Source organism: Merops nubicus, unplaced genomic scaffold (genome assembly GCF_000691845.1).
Source record: "Merops nubicus isolate BGI_N331 unplaced genomic scaffold, ASM69184v1 scaffold1227, whole genome shotgun sequence".
Taxonomy (NCBI): domain Eukaryota; kingdom Metazoa; phylum Chordata; class Aves; order Coraciiformes; family Meropidae; genus Merops; species Merops nubicus.
The window spans coordinates 40,063-61,949 of NW_008620755.1; the positions used below are offsets into that span (position 1 = coordinate 40,063).

The 21,887-nt window shown below is 38.4% G+C and overlaps 1 protein-coding gene across 1 annotated transcript in view; it reads left to right on the forward strand.

Annotated features, from left to right (window-relative positions):
• Positions 1-21,887, forward strand: part of LOC103776667 (N-acetylated-alpha-linked acidic dipeptidase 2-like) — a 30,731-nt gene that overhangs the window by 2,842 nt on the left and 6,002 nt on the right. The window contains exons 3-15 of the mRNA XM_008944185.1: positions 3,741-3,927; positions 4,754-4,855; positions 5,709-5,834; positions 6,529-6,715; positions 7,770-7,863; positions 8,143-8,241; positions 9,713-9,798; positions 10,376-10,495; positions 10,930-11,012; positions 14,639-14,702; positions 17,492-17,559; positions 20,284-20,375; positions 21,767-21,857. Coding sequence (XP_008942433.1) covers positions 3,741-3,927; positions 4,754-4,855; positions 5,709-5,834; positions 6,529-6,715; positions 7,770-7,863; positions 8,143-8,241; positions 9,713-9,798; positions 10,376-10,495; positions 10,930-11,012; positions 14,639-14,702; positions 17,492-17,559; positions 20,284-20,375; positions 21,767-21,857 — 1,399 coding nt within the window. The remainder of the gene's footprint in view (positions 1-3,740; positions 3,928-4,753; positions 4,856-5,708; positions 5,835-6,528; positions 6,716-7,769; positions 7,864-8,142; positions 8,242-9,712; positions 9,799-10,375; positions 10,496-10,929; positions 11,013-14,638; positions 14,703-17,491; positions 17,560-20,283; positions 20,376-21,766; positions 21,858-21,887) is intronic.

Below are 21,887 nucleotides of genomic sequence, written 5' to 3' on the forward strand. Positions count from 1 at the left end.
TTGGAGAGTTCCTGAAGATTATGCTTGAGTGAGAGTCTAGGCAACACAGAGACTGATGACAGCATGAAATAGCTCTGCAGCTATGCTGAAGTTTCTTGGTCATAGGGTATTAATTGTATCAGACTTGTCTGCTTGCTTTGATGATGGGCCAAATGCTTCATACTATTTTGTTTTGTTTTTTCCTAAATTCAGATAAAAAGTAGGAACTGCAAAGAAAGTTACAAGTCCATGGGACATGATGAGATCCATCTGCAGGTCTTGAGGGAACTCATGAAGTTTCTAAGCCACTTTTACACCATATTTGAAAAGTCATGGCAGGCTAGTGAAGTTCCCTCTGACTGGAAAAGGGGGAACATAACCCCATCTTCAAAAAGGGGGAAAAAGGAAGACCTGGGAAACTACAGGCCAGTCAGTCTCACCTCTGTGCCAGGCAAGATCATGGACCAGATCCTCCTGAAACCTCTGCCTGAGGCACATGGAAAATGAGAAGGTGATTGGTGGCAACTAACATGATTTCACCACAGGCAAATTGTGCCTGACAAACTTGGTGGCCTTTTATGATGGAGTTAACAGCATCAGTGGATAAGGGAAACACTACTAACGTCATCTACCCAGACTTGTGCAGAACATTTGACACTGTCCCACATGACATCCTGGTCTCTAAGTTGGAAAGACATGGATCTGATGGATGGACCACTCAGAGGTTAAAGCGTTAGCTGCGTTGTTGTAATCAAAGAGCTGTGATCAAGTGGAGAGTGGTGATAACTGGTGTTCCTCAGGGACTGGTGCTGGGACAGGGGCTATTTAACATCTCTGTCGTTGATATGGAGAGAGGGTTTGAGTACACTCTCAGGAATTTTGCAGATGACACCAAGCTGTGTGGTGTGGTCAACATGCTGGAGGGAAGGTATGCCATCCAGAGGGACTTTGACAGGCTTAAGAGGTGAGCCAATGCAAACCTAATGAAATCCAGCAAGGCCAAGTGCAATGTCCTGCACCTGGGTCAGGGCAATCCCAGGCACAAATACAGGCTGGGCAATGAGTTGATTGATAGCAGTCGTGAGGAGAGACTTGGGGATGCTGGTTGATGAAAAGCTCAACGTGAGCCAAAAACGCGCAGGTGCAGTCCAGAAAGCAAATCGTTATCCTGGGCTCCATCAAAAGAAATATGGCCAGCAGGTCAAGGGAGGTACTCTACCCCTCTGCTCTGCTCTGCTCTGCTCTCATGAGTCCACACCTGGAGTACTGTGTCCAGCTCTGGAGACCCCAAAACAAGAGGGGCATAGACCTGTTAGATTTGGTTTAGAGTAGGGCCACAAAGGTGGTCAGAGGGCTGGAACACCTCTCCTGCAAAGACAGGCTGAGAATTGGGGTTGTTCAGCCTGGAGAAGAGAAGGCTCCAGGGAGACCTCATTGCAGCCTTCCAGTATCTGAAGGGGGCCTACAGGAAAGCTGGGCAGGGACTTTTTATGAGGGCTTGTAGTGATAGGACAAGGGGTAATGGCTTCAAACTGGAAGACAGGAGATTTAGATGAGAAATTAGGAAGAAATTTTTCACTATGAGGGTGGTGAGTCACTGGAACAGGTTGCCTGAGGAGGCCGTAGAGGCCCCAACATGTGGATGTGTTCAAGACTAGGTTGGATGGGGCGTTGAGCAACCTGATCTAGTGGAAGATGTCTCTGCCCATGGCAGGGGGTTTGGAACTAGATGATCTGTAAGATTCTTTCCAACTCAAACAGTTCTATGATTCTATGAAAATTATGCTTATACATAATCCAAAAAAGTTTGCTAAAAGCATTAAAAAATGTGAACTTGAGAATTTTGATCCACAGTCTTTGTTTCTTTATGTATTATATCTGATTTTATCAAGTTGGGAAGACAAACTATGAGTCTCAGGAAATGTGGACACTTTAATCTTGAAACATAGTTCAGGAAAGCAAGAAACTGTTTGCAAGTGAAAAACTGAAGAAAAACATCATGTGTTGTTCACGTTATGGCACATGTAGTGTTTAAACTGGAGTACTTAAGGAATTAAAAGATACTTAAAATACTCTGGAGGATTAAAGTGCAGAGAGAAGACAGGCAACAAGCTTTGGCAAAGGTTGCTTCCAGACCTCTGTGCAGACTCACACAATTTAAAGAGAGGGGAAGACAACAACAGAGGGCAGAAGATTGTGGTTTGCTCGGAGAATCTAGATGCATTCCAACCAGGGCAGAGGAGGGATTCACATGGAAGACCTGGTTGCTATGGGTACAAGGCTGCTGTCTATGAGATGTTCTGGTGACTGAAAGAAGAACCTGGTGGCTTAAACAGGCTGATATTGTGCTGATTTTTAAGGCAAGAAGGACAACCTTGGGTGACTGTGGGCTGGTCAGCCTCACTTCAGTCCCTGGAAGGGGGACCAAACATCCTTCTGGAATCTGTTTCCCAACACATGAAGGACACCAAGATAGTTAGGGAGAGTCAGCATTTATTTACTATTCATTTATATGATCAGCATGATGGAATGAAGATGGAATTAAGCTTTTTTCAGTGATGACCTATGATAGGACAAGGGGTAATGGGTGCAAATTGGAGCATAGGAGGTTCAAAGTGAATATCAGGAAATTTTTTTTTTACTGTGAGGGTGCCGGAGCACTGGAACAGGCTGCCCAGAGAGGTTGTGGAGTCTCCTTCACTGGAGTCATTCAAAACCCGCCTGGATGCCTTCCTGTGTGATGTACTCTAGGTGGTCCTGCTCTGGCAGGGGGGTTGGACTAGATGATCTTTCGAGGTCCCTTCCAACCCCTATGATTCTATGATTCTATGATTCTATGATTGCCTTCTGTGAGGAAATGACTGGGAATGAGTGCAGATATTAAAGGGGCTGTAACGTCCTTGACTTTAACAAGATTTTGGACATTATCTCCTGAAACTTTCTTGTTTGGAAGCTGAGGAATACTGAAGAACAAGCTGTTACAAGGGTTGAAAATAGTCTGAACTGACAGGTTGAAGTGGTACTAATCATGATACTTGGTACCACTAATGAATGGTAATTAATGATATCTGACATCTGTGGGGCAGGCATTAACACGTACCCTGTTGGGAGTTTGAAGCTGGTGCTTAGAACCCAGATGACTGATCAGCAACCAGCGTAACTCATCTGTTCAGTGGCCAAATGAATTGTAGCCAGCTTCGTGTACGAAGGCCCAGAGGGGCTGGGTATTTTTTCTGTTTATCACCTTTATATATCTAATCTGGATGTCAATGTTGTTGAGAAGGCTTTTATTTTTTGAAATCTTAAGGAAAAAAAAAATCTTTACAGATAATTTGACATTTAAACTTATCACTGCATGTTATGCCAAGAATGTACAAACCCATCAGATTTATTTGGAAGACTCCTTTCTCAATGTGAAGCTTTTCTGTATCTCTTTCTGCTCCTTCCATACTGTTCATATTCTTCTGCTGACTGTCTTTGACACCGATTTTCATTGCATGTGTGTAGATGTGGCTGTTTCTGTTATGCAGAGAAAAGTTCAGCTGACTTATCTTAAGGCTTCAGGAAAGATCCTCTGTTCTGACTATATTTTGTGCTTATCCCAATACAGACTGATAAACAAACATGTTATACAACTCAGACTTTAAGACCTTACATTCCATGCATATGCTTTGAAGGTAAGATTTATACACACTGATCTCAATTTGATATTGTGCCTCTCTGCTTTCGCTGCTTACTAGGAATTTTCTGTTTTATTCTAGCTCATTTACCAAGTTGCCTCACCTCGCAGGAACTGAGCAGAATCTTCTTCTTGCCAAGCAAATTCAAGGACAGTGGAAGAAATTTGGACTGGATTCAGCAGAACTCGTTCATTATGATGTGCTTCTTTCATACCCAAATGAAATGCGGCCAAACTACATCTCAATAATTGATGACCAAGGGAATGAGGTGATGTTTTTAATGATTAAACTGTATTCATGTAAGACTTCTTTAAAGAAACAATGTCTTCCTCTGTTTTCCCATCCACTCATCCTGGCATGTGCTTTATAATGTGATAAAAAAAAATCCAGTGCAAAGTAAACTCATATAATGAAATGGTTTCCCAGACTCTGCAGCGGAACAGCAGAGTAACTGAAATCTCTGTGCCTCATGCAGTAGAGAGAGGGTGTATGGAGAGCCTGTGGTTAACACCAATGCATTAAGACCACAAGGTGTAAGAATGGCCATACTGGTTCAGATTAAGAATACATCTTTACATCCTCATTAGCCCTTTTTTTCCAAGTATTCATCCAGTTAGCGACCCTTGTTAGATCTCTCTTCCAAGTGCCTGCCCAATCTCTGCTTGAACATCTGTACAATTTTTGCTTCACGGCAGCATCTGTGATGGCATAGATGAACTAGGTGTCCTTTTGTGCTCACCACCTCTTGGCAAATTTCAGCTGCTGCTTTGCTTAGATTCAGGCAGTGACTGATGAGTATCTTCAGAGAAGTGATCCATCAAATGGTTTATGGTTGGACTTGATGATCTTATAAGTATTTCCCAACCCAAATAATTCTGTGAACCTATGATTCTGTCTCTCTGTATTTATGTCTGCATTCTGTTACAAGAAATGTTACTCCTTTTCTGTTTGAACTCATGTATGCTAGTTGGAATTGTATTTTTTGCTAACAATTTATGGAAACTAGCATATAATTTGCAATAACCAAGCTTAGTGTACAAAGTTTTTCCTGGAGGTAAAGTGTTTGACCAAAGACTTCTGTTATTTGTTGATAGATTTTCAACACATCATTGTTTGAACCACCTCCACAGGGGTATGAAAATGTTACTGGTATACTACCACCATATAATGCTTTTTCAGCACAAGGAGTGACAGAGGTAAGAAAAAAAATGATGTAAGGCTGTTATTAGCTGAAGTAATATTTTGCAAAACACTTGCTGGGATAGATTGCTTCAACTTCTCAAAATATTTGTTGTAGTTGTTTTAATTAATTGTTAGTATAAAGGAACACTTAAGGACAGCTAGGCCACATACTGTGTGGAGTTTAGGAAGGTAGGAGTCTCCTACAAAAAAAAAAAACTTTCTCAGATGGCTACAACTCTGAGTCATGTAAGTGGAAAGCTTTTATCTTTATAGAAAATGTTGGATACACCTCAGATTACTCCACATTACTCAGTCATATGGAAAGGGCTTGCTTAAATAGAAATAGCAATATAGAAATCAATCCGGAAGACATTTTGGATTAAGTGACCGTCTTCAAAGGCTACAAAAGTCCCTCACTTCATCTGATAATTCATCAGGGAGGAATAAGTCAAGGACAGCACTGCATTGCATAAATGGATGAAATTATATGATAGTAACTGTTCGTATATGCAAGGAATATTGTTTTTTTTTTTTTTCAGGACCATAGAAGTTTGTGAGTTTAGCAAAGTACATAGGTTTAGTTTTCAACTTCAGTTTATAGGGCTGCTGTCAAGTGTAGAATAAGATGGAACGGTCAGCAGTATAAGCCAAGGCTTCCTACAGAATATCATGGATAACTTTTGCTACTGTTTTTATAGACAATGGATTTCATTTGTAGAAATGCAAAAAAAACCCAAACCAAACCAAAACAGAAAAAAACCCCACCCAACTACATCATACATAGTGAATAAAACTGTATTTCTGAAAACGTGTATTTTGCTTGTTCAGGGACTAATTTCCATGAAAGTGCTTTTCTTTCCTGTGCAGGCAGATCTGGTATATGTGAATTATGGTCGTACCGAAGATTTTTTTAAGCTGGAACGTGAAATGGGGATTAACTGTACAGGGAAGATTGTCATTGCCAGATATGGGAAGGTCTTCAGAGGAAACAAAGTAAGAATGGTGGTTTATTTTTTCCTCTGTGGGTCAAACACTACTCATGGAAAGGTTGCAGGAGTTATGAAGGCTGGGAGTTGGAATATAGGAGCAGAAGGAAGCCTGTAATTGACTGCATTCTAATAACTTCCAAAACAATAACACCAGATAAATATTAACCTCCTGAGACTGTGCTGACTGCAAACTCCTTAGGCACTTCTTGCAAGAGATTAGATATGGGAACTGAGTAGTCTATAAAGCCAAGGTCCTTAATACTTTTCATCCATAGAATTGCTGTAGTTTTTGAAGAAGTAAGTTTTTGACAGGGAGTCTGATGCTCAGAGGTTGAATAAGTAACTCTTCTGACTTTAGACAACAACTCTGACAGAACTGGTGATAGTGGAACAGTGGGGATAGTGGTCAGGTTTTGTGCCTCATTTTTATATTGTGTGCTTTATTTCTTAGCATTGGGCTACAACTTAAAGCTAAGAAATAAACTAAGGACTCTGACATAAATAATGAATATACCGTGTTTCACTGTGCTTTGTTCTCCTGTGTCCATGGCCATTTTCACTCTTCCATGTATATAACTTCTAAAGCAATGTTCCCATGGAAGTTAATGGCAACATTCAGATTTTTTTTACTGCATTAAAGAAAAACAAAGACAAAAACAAAACCACAGTGCCTTTCTTAAAAGCAAATAATTTCACAGGTTAAAAATGCCATATTAGCAGGAGCCCAAGGGATCATACTTTATTCAGACCCTGCTGACTACTGTGCCCCAGGAGTAGATGCTTATCCAGATGGCTGGAACCTTCCAGGTGGAGGAGCCCAGCGTGGGAATGTGTTGAACCTGAATGGAGCTGGGGACCCTCTAACACCAGGTTATCCTGCAAAAGGTGAGTGAAAGATCTGTACTCTTTCAGTACAGATGGAACGAAAAAAGCTGCTTGAAATTAATCTTAGCAGTTGGTAATTTTGCTATTCCAGACTAAGGTACTAAGGTTCTACATGTATGTCACTTCAACTGGTTGGTTTTGAGTTAAGCAGGAGAAGTAAAGTTTTAGGAAAATCTCTTTGTATCATCCCAGCCTTATAACTCTTAGAAAAGCAGGACATGTAGGTTTACAGATTGTGAAGTAGCTGAGAATGGCTCAGAATTTATAGTAATTTTAAAATATCTGTTTCTCAAGAGGACCAGTTTAAACTAGATTATAGTCGGCCTTTGAGGAGAAGTAATAGCTTTGCTTTGAAGTATGTTTCCTTGCTGTTCCTAAATTTCAAACAGAAAACCAGGTTAAAATCCTCTTTACAGGAAGCAAAATTTCTATAGTAAAAATAATAGTGGCCTGGAGTCTCTTGAAACTTGGCACTATGTGGTTGTCTTGTCCTTCTCCAGTCTGAACTAAGGTGCCCACCAGTCCTGTCTGTTAATGGAATGGGAATACAGGGTGATTCTGGAAAGCTCACTGGCTTTTTGTGACCATTGTTTGGGGCAAAAGAAAACCACCTACTGAAAAAATCAAGGTAGAGTGTGTGTGTCTGGCCCACCAAATTCAGAGATATTGTCTGTCTGAAACATAGGTAAATGCATCTCCAGGTGTCTTCTGCAGCTTGCCAACAGGCTGCACAGGAGCCACCTCCACCTCACACAGCAGCTTGGTTATCCCACAGTCAGCTTTGAGCAGATGTAATAATATGGATTGACAGCAAGTTAAACTTCCCATCAAATGTGGGCACTTCTCTTACACATTTGTGCAAATACACTATTGAGTTGTTTATATGTCATTACATTTTGATTTCCTAGAAGCAATAGCTGAGAAATGATATAAGAATTAAAAAAAATCATGCATGCTTATGGCCACTGTGTGGCTGCACTGTTCACAAATATTTCAAGTTTGGTGAAAATTGCTGAAACCATTGTACACTTGACATTTTGTTCTCATTTCTCAGAGTACACTTTCAGGTATAAGGTTAATGAAGGGGTAGGGATTCCCAAAATCCCAGTTCATCCCATTGGATATCATGATGCAGAAGTATTATTACGGTGAGTATGCATCAGTCCTCCTCACCAGAAGTCAGGAATTACAAATGTGCAGCAAAATTTTTTATACTAAAATGGTAACATCTTTGCTGCTACTTGTATTTGCTGCTCCTTTGTAGTCGTGTTTGCTTCAGAAAATGTGGAAAATTCAAAGCAATCTGTTTCTGGCATAATGTTTTTAAGAATTTTGTAACCCCCCGTTGTTTTAGGTGCAGTAATCATTAAAGGAATTTAAGATTTTAGCCTAAGTTATCTACATTTATTTTGGTTTTCACTTAACAGTGCAATGGGAGGACCAGGAGCTCCAGACAGCAGCTGGAAGGGAAGTCTCAATGTGTCTTATAACATAGGGCCAGGATTTGCAGACAACTCTTCCACAAGGTCTGTTTTAACACTTTACTATTTATAACATATTGGAAAAAAATATCTCAACAAGAAAAAAACTGATACCACACATCTAGAGATATTCTAGAGAAATTCACATCCTTCTGAGTGGGCATCACTCAGTGATAACTTATTTTCAATTTCTAATAATTATGAAAACTATGGTTTTAGTCAATGTCCCTAGTGGCAATGGATAGACAGATTCAGAAGGTATAGGTCTGGCCCTGTCATTCCAACTTTAATCCTTACTTACAGTGCAGACGTTGTTTCACATGTTCTTTTCAAAATGGCTATATAACTGTAGGTAGACATTTATTAATACTGTTGAATTAACCCTAAACTTCCTCCTCACTTCAAGTTTGGTCTTTTTTTTCTGTTTCTGATGACCAAGGGGACAATAAGACAACCAGCTTGTACCAATCCACAGGGAAGGACTGACAGTTCTGTAGTTCTCTTCTATGTATGTTTCTCTTGTCCACTGGAAGCCTCCCAGGCATATCAAGAAACATATTTGACATAATTAAGATGCTGCTTAGAATGTCTTGATGTGAGACAGTAAGAAAAGAAACAGTGTGATTCACACACAAAACATGTATATGGGAAATATTTTTTGAATGCACTTTTTAACATCTTCCTACTTGATAGGGTAACAGTTTTGTAAATATGGGCTAATCCTACAAAAACTTCTTTCTCAGAGTAGCTCCATATCAAAATGAACCTTTTGAGTCTAGGCAGAAAGTCACTTCCACATGGCAAATGTACAAGTGTATGCGTGCTCAAGGCACTGGTGTCAATTATTTTCTGGGCAAAGATCCAGTAGCTGTCCTGAAGTAGGTTTTGATTTTGACAGCTACGCAGATTTGCTGCTGAAAAGATAACTTCAAATGTGAAGCTCTGGGGTTTTGCCAGACACACAACAAAAGCATTGTTTGATGTTTTGTTCCTTCTGCAGGTTAGGAAGGGCTGAATGCTACATTATTTTTGGTTCTTCTAATATTTTATTTTCTTCCTTTATATAAAATTTCACAAGCAGATTTTACTGGGAATTATACTAGAATTGGACTAGAAACCCAAAGCTTCTAGTATTTGTATTCATTATAGAAATACGTATATCCACAATTATAATTTAGTCAAAATCTAAATCTATTTTTAATTACTGTATGTGCTTTTCATTTTACTCCTCTAATATGCAATTGTCTGGTTGACACCCATAAATAACAATTCAATAAATTCTGGAAATGTTTGAAAGGTTATTGATTGGGCCACTTCATAGGGTTGTTTCTAAAGCATCTTTCTGTCAGCAGGTTAACCTGAAATAAAAAATGGGACACTGATTCAGCATAACAGCTTAGATCAACTCTGAACACACAAAGTGGAGCAGAAGCACAAGCTTTCTGACAAGTTATTTATGCTAATTTCTGACCCTCTCAGTCAGAAATGCTTTACTCCATACTGCTTTTCATTTCAGAAAAGTCAGAATGCATGTCCATACAAACAATAAAATAACACGAATTTACAACGTCATTGGCATCCTCAGAGGAGCTGTGGAACCAGGTGAACATCGGGCACTTGATGATTTTAATTCCTTTTTTATTTTGTGTTTGGTGAAATTGTTCGCAGGTTGCAAGAATATTATTTTTTTAGATAGCTAGATAATATAGAATCTGAGAAACCCTTAACAGTTGTCCTGTTCCTCCCATCATACTGTTTTTCATTGGCATCCCCAAGAATATATTTGAATGGGAATGCTAGAACGATAGATGTTAGAGATTTCTTTCATAACATTTGTCATTTTACAGTAGATTTCCCCTTACATCATTTATGCATTTTGCCTTTGCAAAAATTAACACAATGTGAAGTACAGAAAACTAGCGACGATTTGGGACCTCAGCATACTATTGTTGGTATCTAGTAGCAGGTTACATACATGAAAGACATACAAGTGGAAAAATATGTACAATATATCTGTTGTTTTCATTTATACACCTCAGTAGGGCCAGAGAATGATTGCAGATTACCTTAAAAAATAAATTTCTAGCACTGGTATTAACCTGAAGTGGGGATGCAGTCAAAGGAAATACAAGTAATGTAAATGCATTGTTAATTAAGGATTGATATTGTCTGTTTCTAGATAGATACATTATTTTAGGAGGTCACAGAGACTCTTGGGTATTCGGTGGTATCGATCCAACTACTGGTGCAGCTCTTCTGCAAGAGGTTGTACGGAGTTTTGGTAGAATGAAGATGGAAGGTAACTTAGTTATTATAGATGTAAAATGATGGGTATGGAAAATAGCAGCTTTGAAGAACTGTGCTGAATATTCCCATAAGCCATTGCGTTGATTTAACTTTTCACCTCCTCAGAAAGTTCTATTTCTCATTATGAAAGATGCAAATTTGTTGAAGAGATGCATATGTACCATTGCATCTTAGTTGGCTGAATTTATCCCCTCATGTATCTCATCAGTGTCATAGTACACTCATAGTTGTCTGGAATGAAAATATTGCATTAAGAAAAAAATGCCTCTGCAATAATATGCTCCTCTAAGGAGTTTAGAGAGGAGTTTTTTTCACTGCTATATCTATTAAGTGCTATTTTAAAAGTTATTTCAATTAACTGCAATGATCTTTCAATAAACTTTCTAACTTTAAGTTGAATTTTCAAGTTTAACTATGTGATTGCAGGTTGGAGACCAAAGCGAACTATTATTTTTGCTAGCTGGGATGCAGAAGAATTTGGATTATTGGGTTCCACAGAATGGGCTGAGGTAAATTCAAAATATTGTAAAGAAGTCAAAGCTTGAAAGTCTGTTGCTGGCAGCTGCAGTATCCAGGGTCATCTATTTCTAAATTGTAATCAACAGCTTCAAGGTAATACTGAAGCACAACAGACTCCTTCAGGTGCTGTGAGGCCCTTATATATTTATACAAATTACCTCCCTAACTTCTTACAGCACAAGTAACCTAACTCTTCTAAGATTTAAAAATCGACTTTGATTCAAAGCTAATGGCCCTCAGTAGTCTCTATGTGGAAATCTAATTCTTCATTTAACAGAATGATAGCATTTTATATAACCTATATTGGTTTATTTTCTAACTTTCTACTGGAGAAATTCTGTGGTTTCTATAAACTAAAGTCCAGATCATGTAGCTGTGATCCATAAGCACACCAAGCCTTTTTTGTGGAAATTAATCCTCCTGGGCAAATGGAAGGGTAGGTAATCTGTGAGTGAATAGTTCCAAATTCCTAAGGAACTTTTAGTACTGTAGAGTCTCAGGGGCAGGACATTGATTAATTCTGTACTGGGATCTTTGTATTCCTGACAGAAGCACACTGGGAAATTCAGAAGTGTGTTTCTAAATGTTTTTCCTCTTCCTTTCACTGCTGGGCGTGTCCAGTTCTTAACCCCATAGGTGGACTTTTCAGCCCAAGTGAAAAATACAGGTCTTACAAAAGCTTTCATTGCTTTGCCTGTAAAATACAAATTAGAAATACAGCAAGCAGAGAATTGTCTGATGAAACAGATTTCTGCTGAACTATATCAATTTACTAGTACTGAAAGCTTTAACAGAAATATATTGTCTTGTTCTGTTGGAATTTTATTTACAAGTTTATATTTAGATATGTGGATAGAGTTTTCAAAATCTATACAATAAAATACTTTAATCTTTTTGTTTTAGTTTATTGGTATCTGTTTCAGTAAACCACAAAATTAAACAGCAAAATGGCACCTGTCAGAGAAGGGAACAAAAGCAGAAATACAGTCCCAAACACCAAGGGGATTCTGTCATTCATAGAATAGTTTGAATTGGAAGGGACCTTACAGATCATCTAGTTCCAAACCCCACATGATGCTTTTCTTCAGTTTTTCACTTGCAAACAGTTTCTTGCTTTCCTGAACTATGATTCAATGCTAAGATTAAAGTATCCGCATTTCATGAGACTTCAGAAAGAAGTTTGTCTTCCCAACTTGATAAAATCAGATATAATACATAAAGAAACAAAGACTGTGGATCAAAATTCTCAAGTTCACATTTTTTAATGCTTTTAGCAAACTTTTTTGGATTATGTATAAGCATAATTTTCATAGAATCATAGAACTGTTTGAGTTGGAAAGAATCTTACAGATCATCTAGTTCCAAACCCCCTGCCATGGGCAGAGACATCTTCCACTAGATCAGGTTGCTCAAAGCCCCATCCAACCTAGTCTTGAACACATCCACATGTTGGGGCCTCTACGGCCTCCTCAGGCAACCTGTTCCAGTGACTCACCACCCTCATAGTGAAAAATTTCTTCCTAATTTCTCATCTAAATCTCCTGTCTTCCAGTTTGAAGCCATTACCCCTTGTCCTATCACTACAAGCCCTCATAAAAAGTCCCTGCCCAGCTTTCCTGTAGGCCCCCTTCAGATACTGGAAGGCTGCAATGAGGTCTCCCTGGAGCCTTCTCTTCTCCAGGCTGAACAACCCCAATTCTCAGCCTGTCTTTGCAGGAGAGGTGTTCCAGCCCTCTGACCACCTTTGTGGCCCTACTCTAAACCAAATCTAACAGGTCTATGCCCCTCTTGTTTTGGGGTCTCCAGAGCTGGACACAGTACTCCAGGTGAGGTCTCAGGGGAGCAGAACAGAGGGGGAGAATCATCTCCCTTGACCTGCTGGCCATATTTCTTTTGATGGAGCCCAGGATACGATTGGCTTTTTGGGCTGCACTCACACATTGCTGTCTCAGTTCTTCCATTAACACCTCTTGAGTTTTCTGTTCCTTTGGATTCTTTCGCCATACACTGACTTCCAGCTGCAATAGACTTTAAGCATCTCACTTTTTGTTTGTGGGACATTAGATGAAGAAAGCATAAGTTATTTTTAAAAATAATTTACTGAGAGGTTTTAGAGAGTTGGCATTAAAGTTTCATCCCACCTATAGTTCACAGGTTTACAAAGTTTAATGTATATAAAACTTTATTTGTAATTTCTTTGTTTACATATCTGTGCATATTTACTTGCTATCAAGAAAAAGCACATGATTGTTTTAAGTACAAAGAATATGAAACAGTGACACTTAAATAATCATTGACAAATTAATGAACAAATTCATTTTATTTTTTATTTGCTCACATATTGCTACTGTTGTGTGATTTTTTTTGTTTAATACTTTAATATCTATTAATCTATCATCTGTTATTTCATGAAACAACAGCTGTACTAGATTGGAAAGTCATGAGCACAATTCCTATTTGAATCTCAACGTTTTTATAGTATTATTTTCTTGCTTTATCCTGGTGGTGTGCATTCCTACACTTTTACACCTAAATGAGATTCAATTTATCTAAAAACGTGCTTACGCCCATGTTTTCTGCAGCTGCCAAGTCTGTCATGTACTAAATCTCAGGGAAAATTAACCCATGATAATCACCATCTTCTATGTAACAAAAAAACTCCAACTGTGGCAAGATCCTTTTGTCACACAATCTCTGTTGTTCATAAATGAAGGAATTTCTTTATGTTGCAAATCTGTTTCTGCACAAATATATGCATATGTATGTATATACAGGCTCCCTCCCTCCAAACTCTTTGGCAGAATCTCCTCTACTGTTTGTTTTAAATATATTAATTCATTATGAACTTATCAATTACCAATTAAATTTTTAGTTCACATGACTTACAAATGATTACTTGGGTTATAAATTGAGTGAATCACATAGCAATTACTAACCTAATTAGAATATCTATCACAAAGCCAAGACTTTGTAAAATGCCACTTACTGATTAGAATATAAATTTCAAACGTAATTACCAGTTTGCAAAAAATAAAACAAGTGTGTGTGTATATTCAACATGAGAGCAATGCTTGGTTGACTCAAAACAGTCAAATTATTTTTGATAGAAAATGTCAGTGCTTTGATTTGCCCATTTTTGAAATTGGTTGCGTTTAGAAATTACAGCAATACTCAGTTCATCAGTGTTACAGCTGAGTTCAGTGCTGGGAGCTCACATGAATAAGTAGGAATTAAAAGCGTAGAGGAATTCTTGCTGACCTCACAGTCCCATGTTGCATGTTCAAAAAGCACTGCATGTGCAGAGTTGAAAGACATGTATAACCTTAATTGACAGTGCTGTTCAGTAATTTTCCTGTTCTGTCTTGCTCCTGTGTGATGCAGCATGCAGGGCCTACATTTTGTGGCTGTTTTTCCCATTTAAGTCCTAGAAAGCAGGAGTGCCTTTCTTTTCAGATAGTTGACCCATCCTTAAACATTAATATAATTAGCAAGGTACATTGTGCTACTTATCCTGACTGGGTTCTTACAGGCAATGCTGTAAAAAACAGTGTACTTAGCATACTCTTTGACTCAATGTCATTAATTGAAAGTAATAATTACACTTTTATAACCCCAGGAAAATGCCAGAGTCCTCCAGGAACGGGCAGTTGCTTACATCAACTCAGATTCATCCATAGAAGGTGTGTCTTTTGTTTTTAAACTCACTTTACTTCACAGATGTCAATTTTAATAGTTCACTGTATGTTATTTGTTGCATCCAGAGCTGGCAAATATAGGCTAGATAATGTGATGTTCAAAATAGGTGTAGCAAATACAGAATTAAGTGGAGAGAATATCACACAATTATCACAGAATGGTAGTGGTTGTAAGGGACCTCTGGAGATCATCTAGCCCAACTTCCCTGCTAAAGCAGGTTCACCTAGAGCAGGTTGCCCAGGATCACATCCAAGTAGTTTTTTAAATTCTTCAGAGAAGGAGACTCCACAGCCTCTTTGGTGAGAGAAAAACTTAAATTCTCATGTTGCTTTCTTCTTGAAAATAGTGCCATCCATGAGCTGCAGCCTACATATCTGGAGTCCAGAACATCTTCTGTGGAGGAGTTTAGTATTTTCTGCTAATAAACTGAGTAGTCTGAATGCTAAACTCTCTCCTAACCGCACTGGCTTTAATTCAGAATTAGAATTTTAAGATATGACAGACTGCTTCTTGCTCTGCTTGCAACTCCAGCTCCTTTCCCCATGGAGTTATAGTATTTTGGGGCACTAATTTATCATGATCTTAATATAATTTGTGTTGAGACCTTAAGCTTACATTTTGTGGATATAGGACCCATTTTGGTGCTTTGGAGCAGCACGGTCACCTTTGTTCATTGCTATGAGCAGGGACAATGTGCAGGGAGTCACTTATGTTTTATGGCATGTCTCCTCCAGAAAAATAAGCACTGAAAAGTGTTTCACAAAAGACCTGATGCACCATTATGTGATTTACTATGCCCTTCAGATTATTAGAAGAAACTGTCATCCAGGAATGCTGCTTAGAAACTGGACTTTGAATTTTGGGCCTAACACTATGACCTGAATCACAAAATCCTTCTTAAATTACACTGAGCTTTATTACAGAAAGACTTCACTCACTGTTGTCTGTGCTGAAATAATAATCAGTAGAGTCTTATGAAGCTGCCCTGCATCATAACCTCAGTTATCCAGGGCATTGCTCTTCCCATCTTAAACCCAACTTATTTGGGCTTACTGTGTGTGAATAAAATAGGTATCAACAGCCATATTTTAGAACTCTCTTTATTCCTCTCAGCTGAAAATTTCATCTGTCTCTAAAGGACTGGGAAGGAAGAAAAGCCAAACTCAGTTTCTAAATGCTCAGTTGGAGCTGGGTATGGGGTGGGTTTGAGCTCTTACTTCAATTATGCAGCCTACATGCTGTGTAAAAAGTAGAGTGGAATTTCTCGCCTAGAAGATCTCACGAATGAAAGAATAGCTTTACAACTGCTTCATATTCTCAGCATGGATTGTAACACTTTTTTTTTTTTAGCTGGTTTGCAGCCAACATACTGCTGCCTTAACAATTTTCTTCTAAATCTTGATTATTCAAACATGTCTCTTGCTTTATGCATTGAAGAAAATGTGAAAGTAAAACCACTGGAAAAGAAATATGTAATGAGGAGAACACTATATTCAGTGTACTGTTTCAAGTATCTTGGACATCTTTCACCTGACTGAGCATTAAAATCCCCTGTAGAGCCATACCATCCATATACTCAGCCAGTTATTTTGCATATCATCATACATTCTCCACAGCACTTCTTATGCCATGTTTTGGACAGCAAATTATTTCTATTCATTGTCCTTTAGCAATGAAAAGAAGTATAGTGGTCATCCCTTTGGCCATTTTTGTGACTTACTCTCTTTGGAAACATCATTAACAATATCTAGTATTTATTTCCATCATAGGGTTTTCTGGAATCATCAGTCTAGTCCTCTTCTGACATTGCACACTGTGCAAAGTATGACCCAAAGGTCCAAAGTAATATCAAAACCTAGTAACTGTGTTACCTGAGACCTTATGTTTTATTATGCCCCAGACTTCTCCTTCCTCTTCCCCTCTTCATTCCTGTCTGTGTTGGAGGGCAGAGGTGTTTGCCCAGCTGCTGTCCAGTGACTGTAGTCTGTAGAGGAGTCTTCTTTATGGTCCTGTCTGCCTCAGATGTGGCAATAGTTTCTTTTTGATGGGGCTTTTGCTGCTGTAACTGACAGCTTTAGTATGAGGTACTTATCTACCTCAACGTAGCCCATAGACAGTGTGGAAACCTCATGGGTGTAAAGTGAAGAAGCCACAGCATGGTGGCAAAAGAGGAGATTTAAGAGACACTAGATGAATACATTACTCTGCATCTTTGTTGCCTCTTATTTGGGTGAGATTTAGTTCTGAAATGTAAAATGCCAAATGTCTCGCAAGTCTCTTAGTGAGAAGATGACGTATCTTTCAGACACAGTCTGCAAAAACATTTAAGAAGTTTCTTTATGATAAGAGAAGAAGCAGCTGCATTGAAAGACTTAAAACATCTTGCAGGGAATGTCTTTCCTCCTTCACAGTTCCTGAATATGCTAACTTTATTCTTAGCATCCTACAAAAATTGTCTTCTGTTTTGGGAAGCATATTAGTGACAAGGGCTTGTAGCTAATGAGGGATAGTGAGGCATATTTTAGAACAATGGGAAGGCTTAATTACATTGCTGTGTGGGAACTATAGCCAGTACATCATTGTTGTGTAGTAGCAGTAGCTTATACGATGTGACTAAGTAGCCTGTTTCTGCTTATATTTTGATGCAAGATCTAAATTCTTGCCTGGGAGTTAGGAAGTTTGTCTAAGAAAGGACTGCAGGGTTTAATTCATTAAGAAGATAATGCCACTGGTATGTGAAGGGAAAATTCCCGTGTCTTTATTTCATTTTCAGGTAACTACACATTAAGAGTTGACTGCACCCCTCTTCTCTACAAACTGGTGTATAGTCTGACAAAAGAGGTACGAAGTCAGCATGTCTATTATTTGTGACTTCATGTTTATAGAATAAAATTGGATTATTGAATAATATTGGGTTTATTTTACAGCTTTGCTGGAAGAATCTTGGTCCCATCAAAATCCATAGCAAAGCATCCCATCAGTGACGTACAGTCCAGGCTCACAGTTTCTCTGTAATCCTTAGAAAGGTTGAAATGTCACTGACATATGTGGAATAAAATTTGCAATGTATACTAAAAAATAATAATAATAAAAACAAGATAATAAAACACTTGAGCAAGATCAGTTCTCTAAAATGAAAAGCATTCAAGGAAGTAAATTGCATTTTAAATTTCCATTTTGTGTGCAAAAGTTTATCTTTTCATTTTCACGTTGGCTAGCCGCTGTTTTCTCTCTCTGTTCCCTCTGACTCTCTTTCATGTCTCACTGAGTCCCTGGAATAGTGTAGCAAATGCTGAAATATTGAGCAGATTTTGTAACAGGTGAGATATATGGATTTGCATGATTACAAGGGGTCTAATCATGTCTCCTTTGCTTTTGCCTCTTAGGGTGAATTATTGTAAGGCTGAAAGACTGTGGTCCATTAAAGCTTGAAACTTCGTTGGTGGTATGAGGAGTTAACCAAATCAGGCACCTAGCATAAGTCATAGAATCATTAAGGTTGGAAAAGATGTCTAAGATCATCAAGTCCAACCATCACCCAACACTATCATGGCCATTAAGCCATGTCCCCAAGTGCCACATCTACTCGTTTTTTGAACACCTCCAGGGCTGGTGTCTCCACCACCTCCCTGGGCAGCCCATTCCAGTGCCTTGGTACCATTTCAGCAACTAAATTCTTCCTAATATCCCATCTAAACCTCCCCTGGTGCAACTTAAGTTCATTTCCTTTAGTCCTATTGCTAGTAGCCTGGGAGAAGAGACCAACACCAGCACCACTCCAACCTCCTTTCAGGTATTTGTAGAGAGTGATAAGGTCTCCTGTGAGCCTCTTCTCCAGACAGAATGTGACAAGTCATTGTTACTATCTTCAGATCTGGATTCATATCAATTAACAGAAGACAGCTCTGTCTGACCTAAGCAACATAGGCTCCCATTAAAGGCAATGGTTAGAAATAGGTACCTTTAGGATGAGATTCACTTGACCAAGTGTGGTTATCTATCTTGTATTTACAGAACTTTCAAATTGTTTTTTCTCCCTGATATTAAGGGAACTCAGGTGACTTGGTCCAGTGTAAAAATCCTCTCTTTAATGGCACTTGGTACGATGACTGCTACTCCAGCTATTACTCTCCCACTCCACTAGATGCATTCATCCTGAGTGATTTTCAAATGCTTACTTTTAACACTGGAAATGCCATGATTTGAATCTGGAGTGGTTTATCTATCCTATTTTTCCTTTCTTTTACTTTTTCCTTTCCTTTTTCCTTTTTTATGTCAGTAAGCTTATGCTGGTTCTAGATTTGGATCTATGACAGGGCAAATAAATAGTGTGTTTTATTAGGCTCTCAGTGCTGTATGAAAAAGTTGGCCAATGGATTTTGCATGACCAGAGCTGTCAGAATAATATCTCTGCAAGAGCATAGAGTACTTTTACTCCCATATGTCCAAGTTCACCTTCCTCTTATTAATGTGCTGTTTTCAATTTTGCCCTAGAACTTGACCAAAGTGCCCTCAAAATGACAGCAGTGAAGCAGTTGCATCACAAAGTTGTTATTTTTCTGCTAGCTGCTGACATAATCTCAGAGGTCAGAACACTTTAGATTTTCAGTTTGGAGTCTGTGAATTTTACAGTCCTGACAACACTGTGAGACAATGTATCTAGTCATGAACATTTATGTTTTCTGTTTTGGAGAAAAAAAAAACAACAGTCCTCTGCACATCATAACCGATCTTACATTTAAAGGATTATATATATTAAAGATTGTTTGAGTGTAGATGGAGACCAGTCTTGCTTTATTTTTATCTCTGCCATAGATTTTCTAGGAGCTTTGGTCAACTAATTTTATATTCTTTCATAGTTTTTGTAGCTGTGTGATGACTGTACTAGTATTTAACTTTTTTATCCTCTTTACATGTTTTTTTTTATTTTTTTTGAGGTAAGGGTGGGATATACATTTGTATATAGAGTGTCTTGCACAATGTTTCTCAAGTCTTGCTTGAGTCCCCTTGGCATTGCTGTACTATAGTGACTGGTTCTGATCCTTCCTTCTAGCACAATTCTTTTGTACATTTCCTATAGAAAAAACACTCAAATTTCAGGCTCAGCCTGTTGAGAGAAAGTTGCTGCTGTGCGGGGAAACCCCTGCAGAGCTGGGGCTTTTGTGTCCCCTTGCCTGCTGAAAGGAAAGCAGCTGAGACATCCCGGCTGCTGGAGAAACTCCACGGTATTATATATGCTCTTGTGTATGCACACACAGTGCTGTATAGTGGTAAGATGTCCTAGAAATCCCCCATCCACTTTCCCCACAAGTGGATGAGCTCCAGCTAGTGTCCTTGAGCTTTTAACCTGCTCTCCTCCGCTGTCTGTGGTTGATTCCAAGTGCCTATGAGATGCTTTTCATGGCTGAGATCCGTAAGTGTGTGTAACAAGTGTAAACAGTGTCTGTGTACTTCCCTGCAGCAGTCCTCTTGATTCAGAATGATGGAAATAGCTGTAAAGGTCTCCTCTGATAAGAAATTGAGTTAGAGGTACTTCCAATGAGATTGTAATATTTTCCTCTCTAGATTTCAAGCCCTGATGAAGGTTATGAAAATAAGTCTCTTTATGAAAGCTGGCTTGAGAAAGATCCTGCAACTGAAAATAATACCTATCCCAGGTAAGCTCTCAATCTGTTTTTTTTCTTTCCCAATATTTTCATCATATTGTAGCGTGGCTGCTCTCCAGAATTTTTCAAGATGTGCTGTTAATGGCAGCAATACAAAACCTTTTAGTACAAGATGATTCTCTAGCAATATCTTTTAAAGTAAAATAAAATAAAATTTTATTGCCTCTTTTTTTAATGATGGTGACTTCTATGCCTGTTGTAAAATCAAACTTCACCCTTTTCAAAGTTTTTTATCAGTAGAAAAGCAATTTGGAAAAGCAATCAAAAATGAGCAGGGTGGGGAAAGAGAAAAAAAAACATAGTCACCCTACTAGACTAGATAATATCAGAACTGTTAGGATAAGCAAACGCTCATTACAAAGCAGCTGCCTACAGCAGTAATTAAAAATCTCATGTGATACTTATTCTTTGTTTATACAGTGGATTTAAATGCAATACATTACAAATCTATATCTGAGGCTGTTAAAACTTCATACTTGAAGGTATTAAAACTCAAAAACTCTCTTTGAGCCTGTGACTGGTGGGACTAAATCTCATTCACAATGAGGCATTACTCATGTAAGGTAAATAAAACTGCCCTTTTGTGTGACTCTTACCAAAAGGTTCTGCATTTATGACCACTCACTGAAATTTCTTCCTTCTGAAAAAGCCACCAGATTTGATCTTTCTCAGTTGATACAGATAGTTCCTTGGAGAAGTTTATACTAAAAGAAGAAACTCATCTGGAGCAGATGAAACTTTTTTTTTTTTTTTTTAGAAACACTGATTATTCACCAGGCTAGACATATAAACTTAATATAAAACTTAAACAAATATTTGAAAATACGTAGAATATGACATCAGTCTTGATTTTTTTCTTCTGCCTTACCACACCTACCCAGTAGATGGCAATATTCACTTGTAAGTAACAAATGCTGACTGTTTTCTTCAGTGGAAATTATTTATCGGTCTGATTCTAGCGGAATATGCTAAGCATATAAACACATCTGTCTTTACATATATTGCTGCCCAATTCATATTAGTTTGGAAATAGATTAATGTTTTAAGACTTCAGAGACACGTCTGATGCAATTTTATGGCTCATACATAATGTGTGTGGTTGGTTGGTTTGTTTCTTAATGCGATCAGTGTTATAATTGGGATTCCTACCTTTAAAAGATCTTTCTAGCAATATTGGAATCTGAATTAGTGTGGTGGAGTAAAGTCAGTTAGAGTGATTAAGCTTGCCACTCATGTAGCCTCTGATCTTACTAATGTCCCTGTGTGCCCTCCAGAAGAACTGACCTCCATTTCTTCAAAAAACCTGCATAATTTCTTGCATAAATTACTGCCATACTCCACAGTAAGTGGTCTCACTAAGATGTTGTCTTTTCTCCGTGTAGAATAAATAAACTGGGGTCAGGCAGTGATTTTGAAGCTTACTTTCAGCGACTGGGAATTGCATCAGGCAGAGTCCGATATACCAAGAACAGGGTAAGTCTTCCAGGTGGCTTCAACAAATGG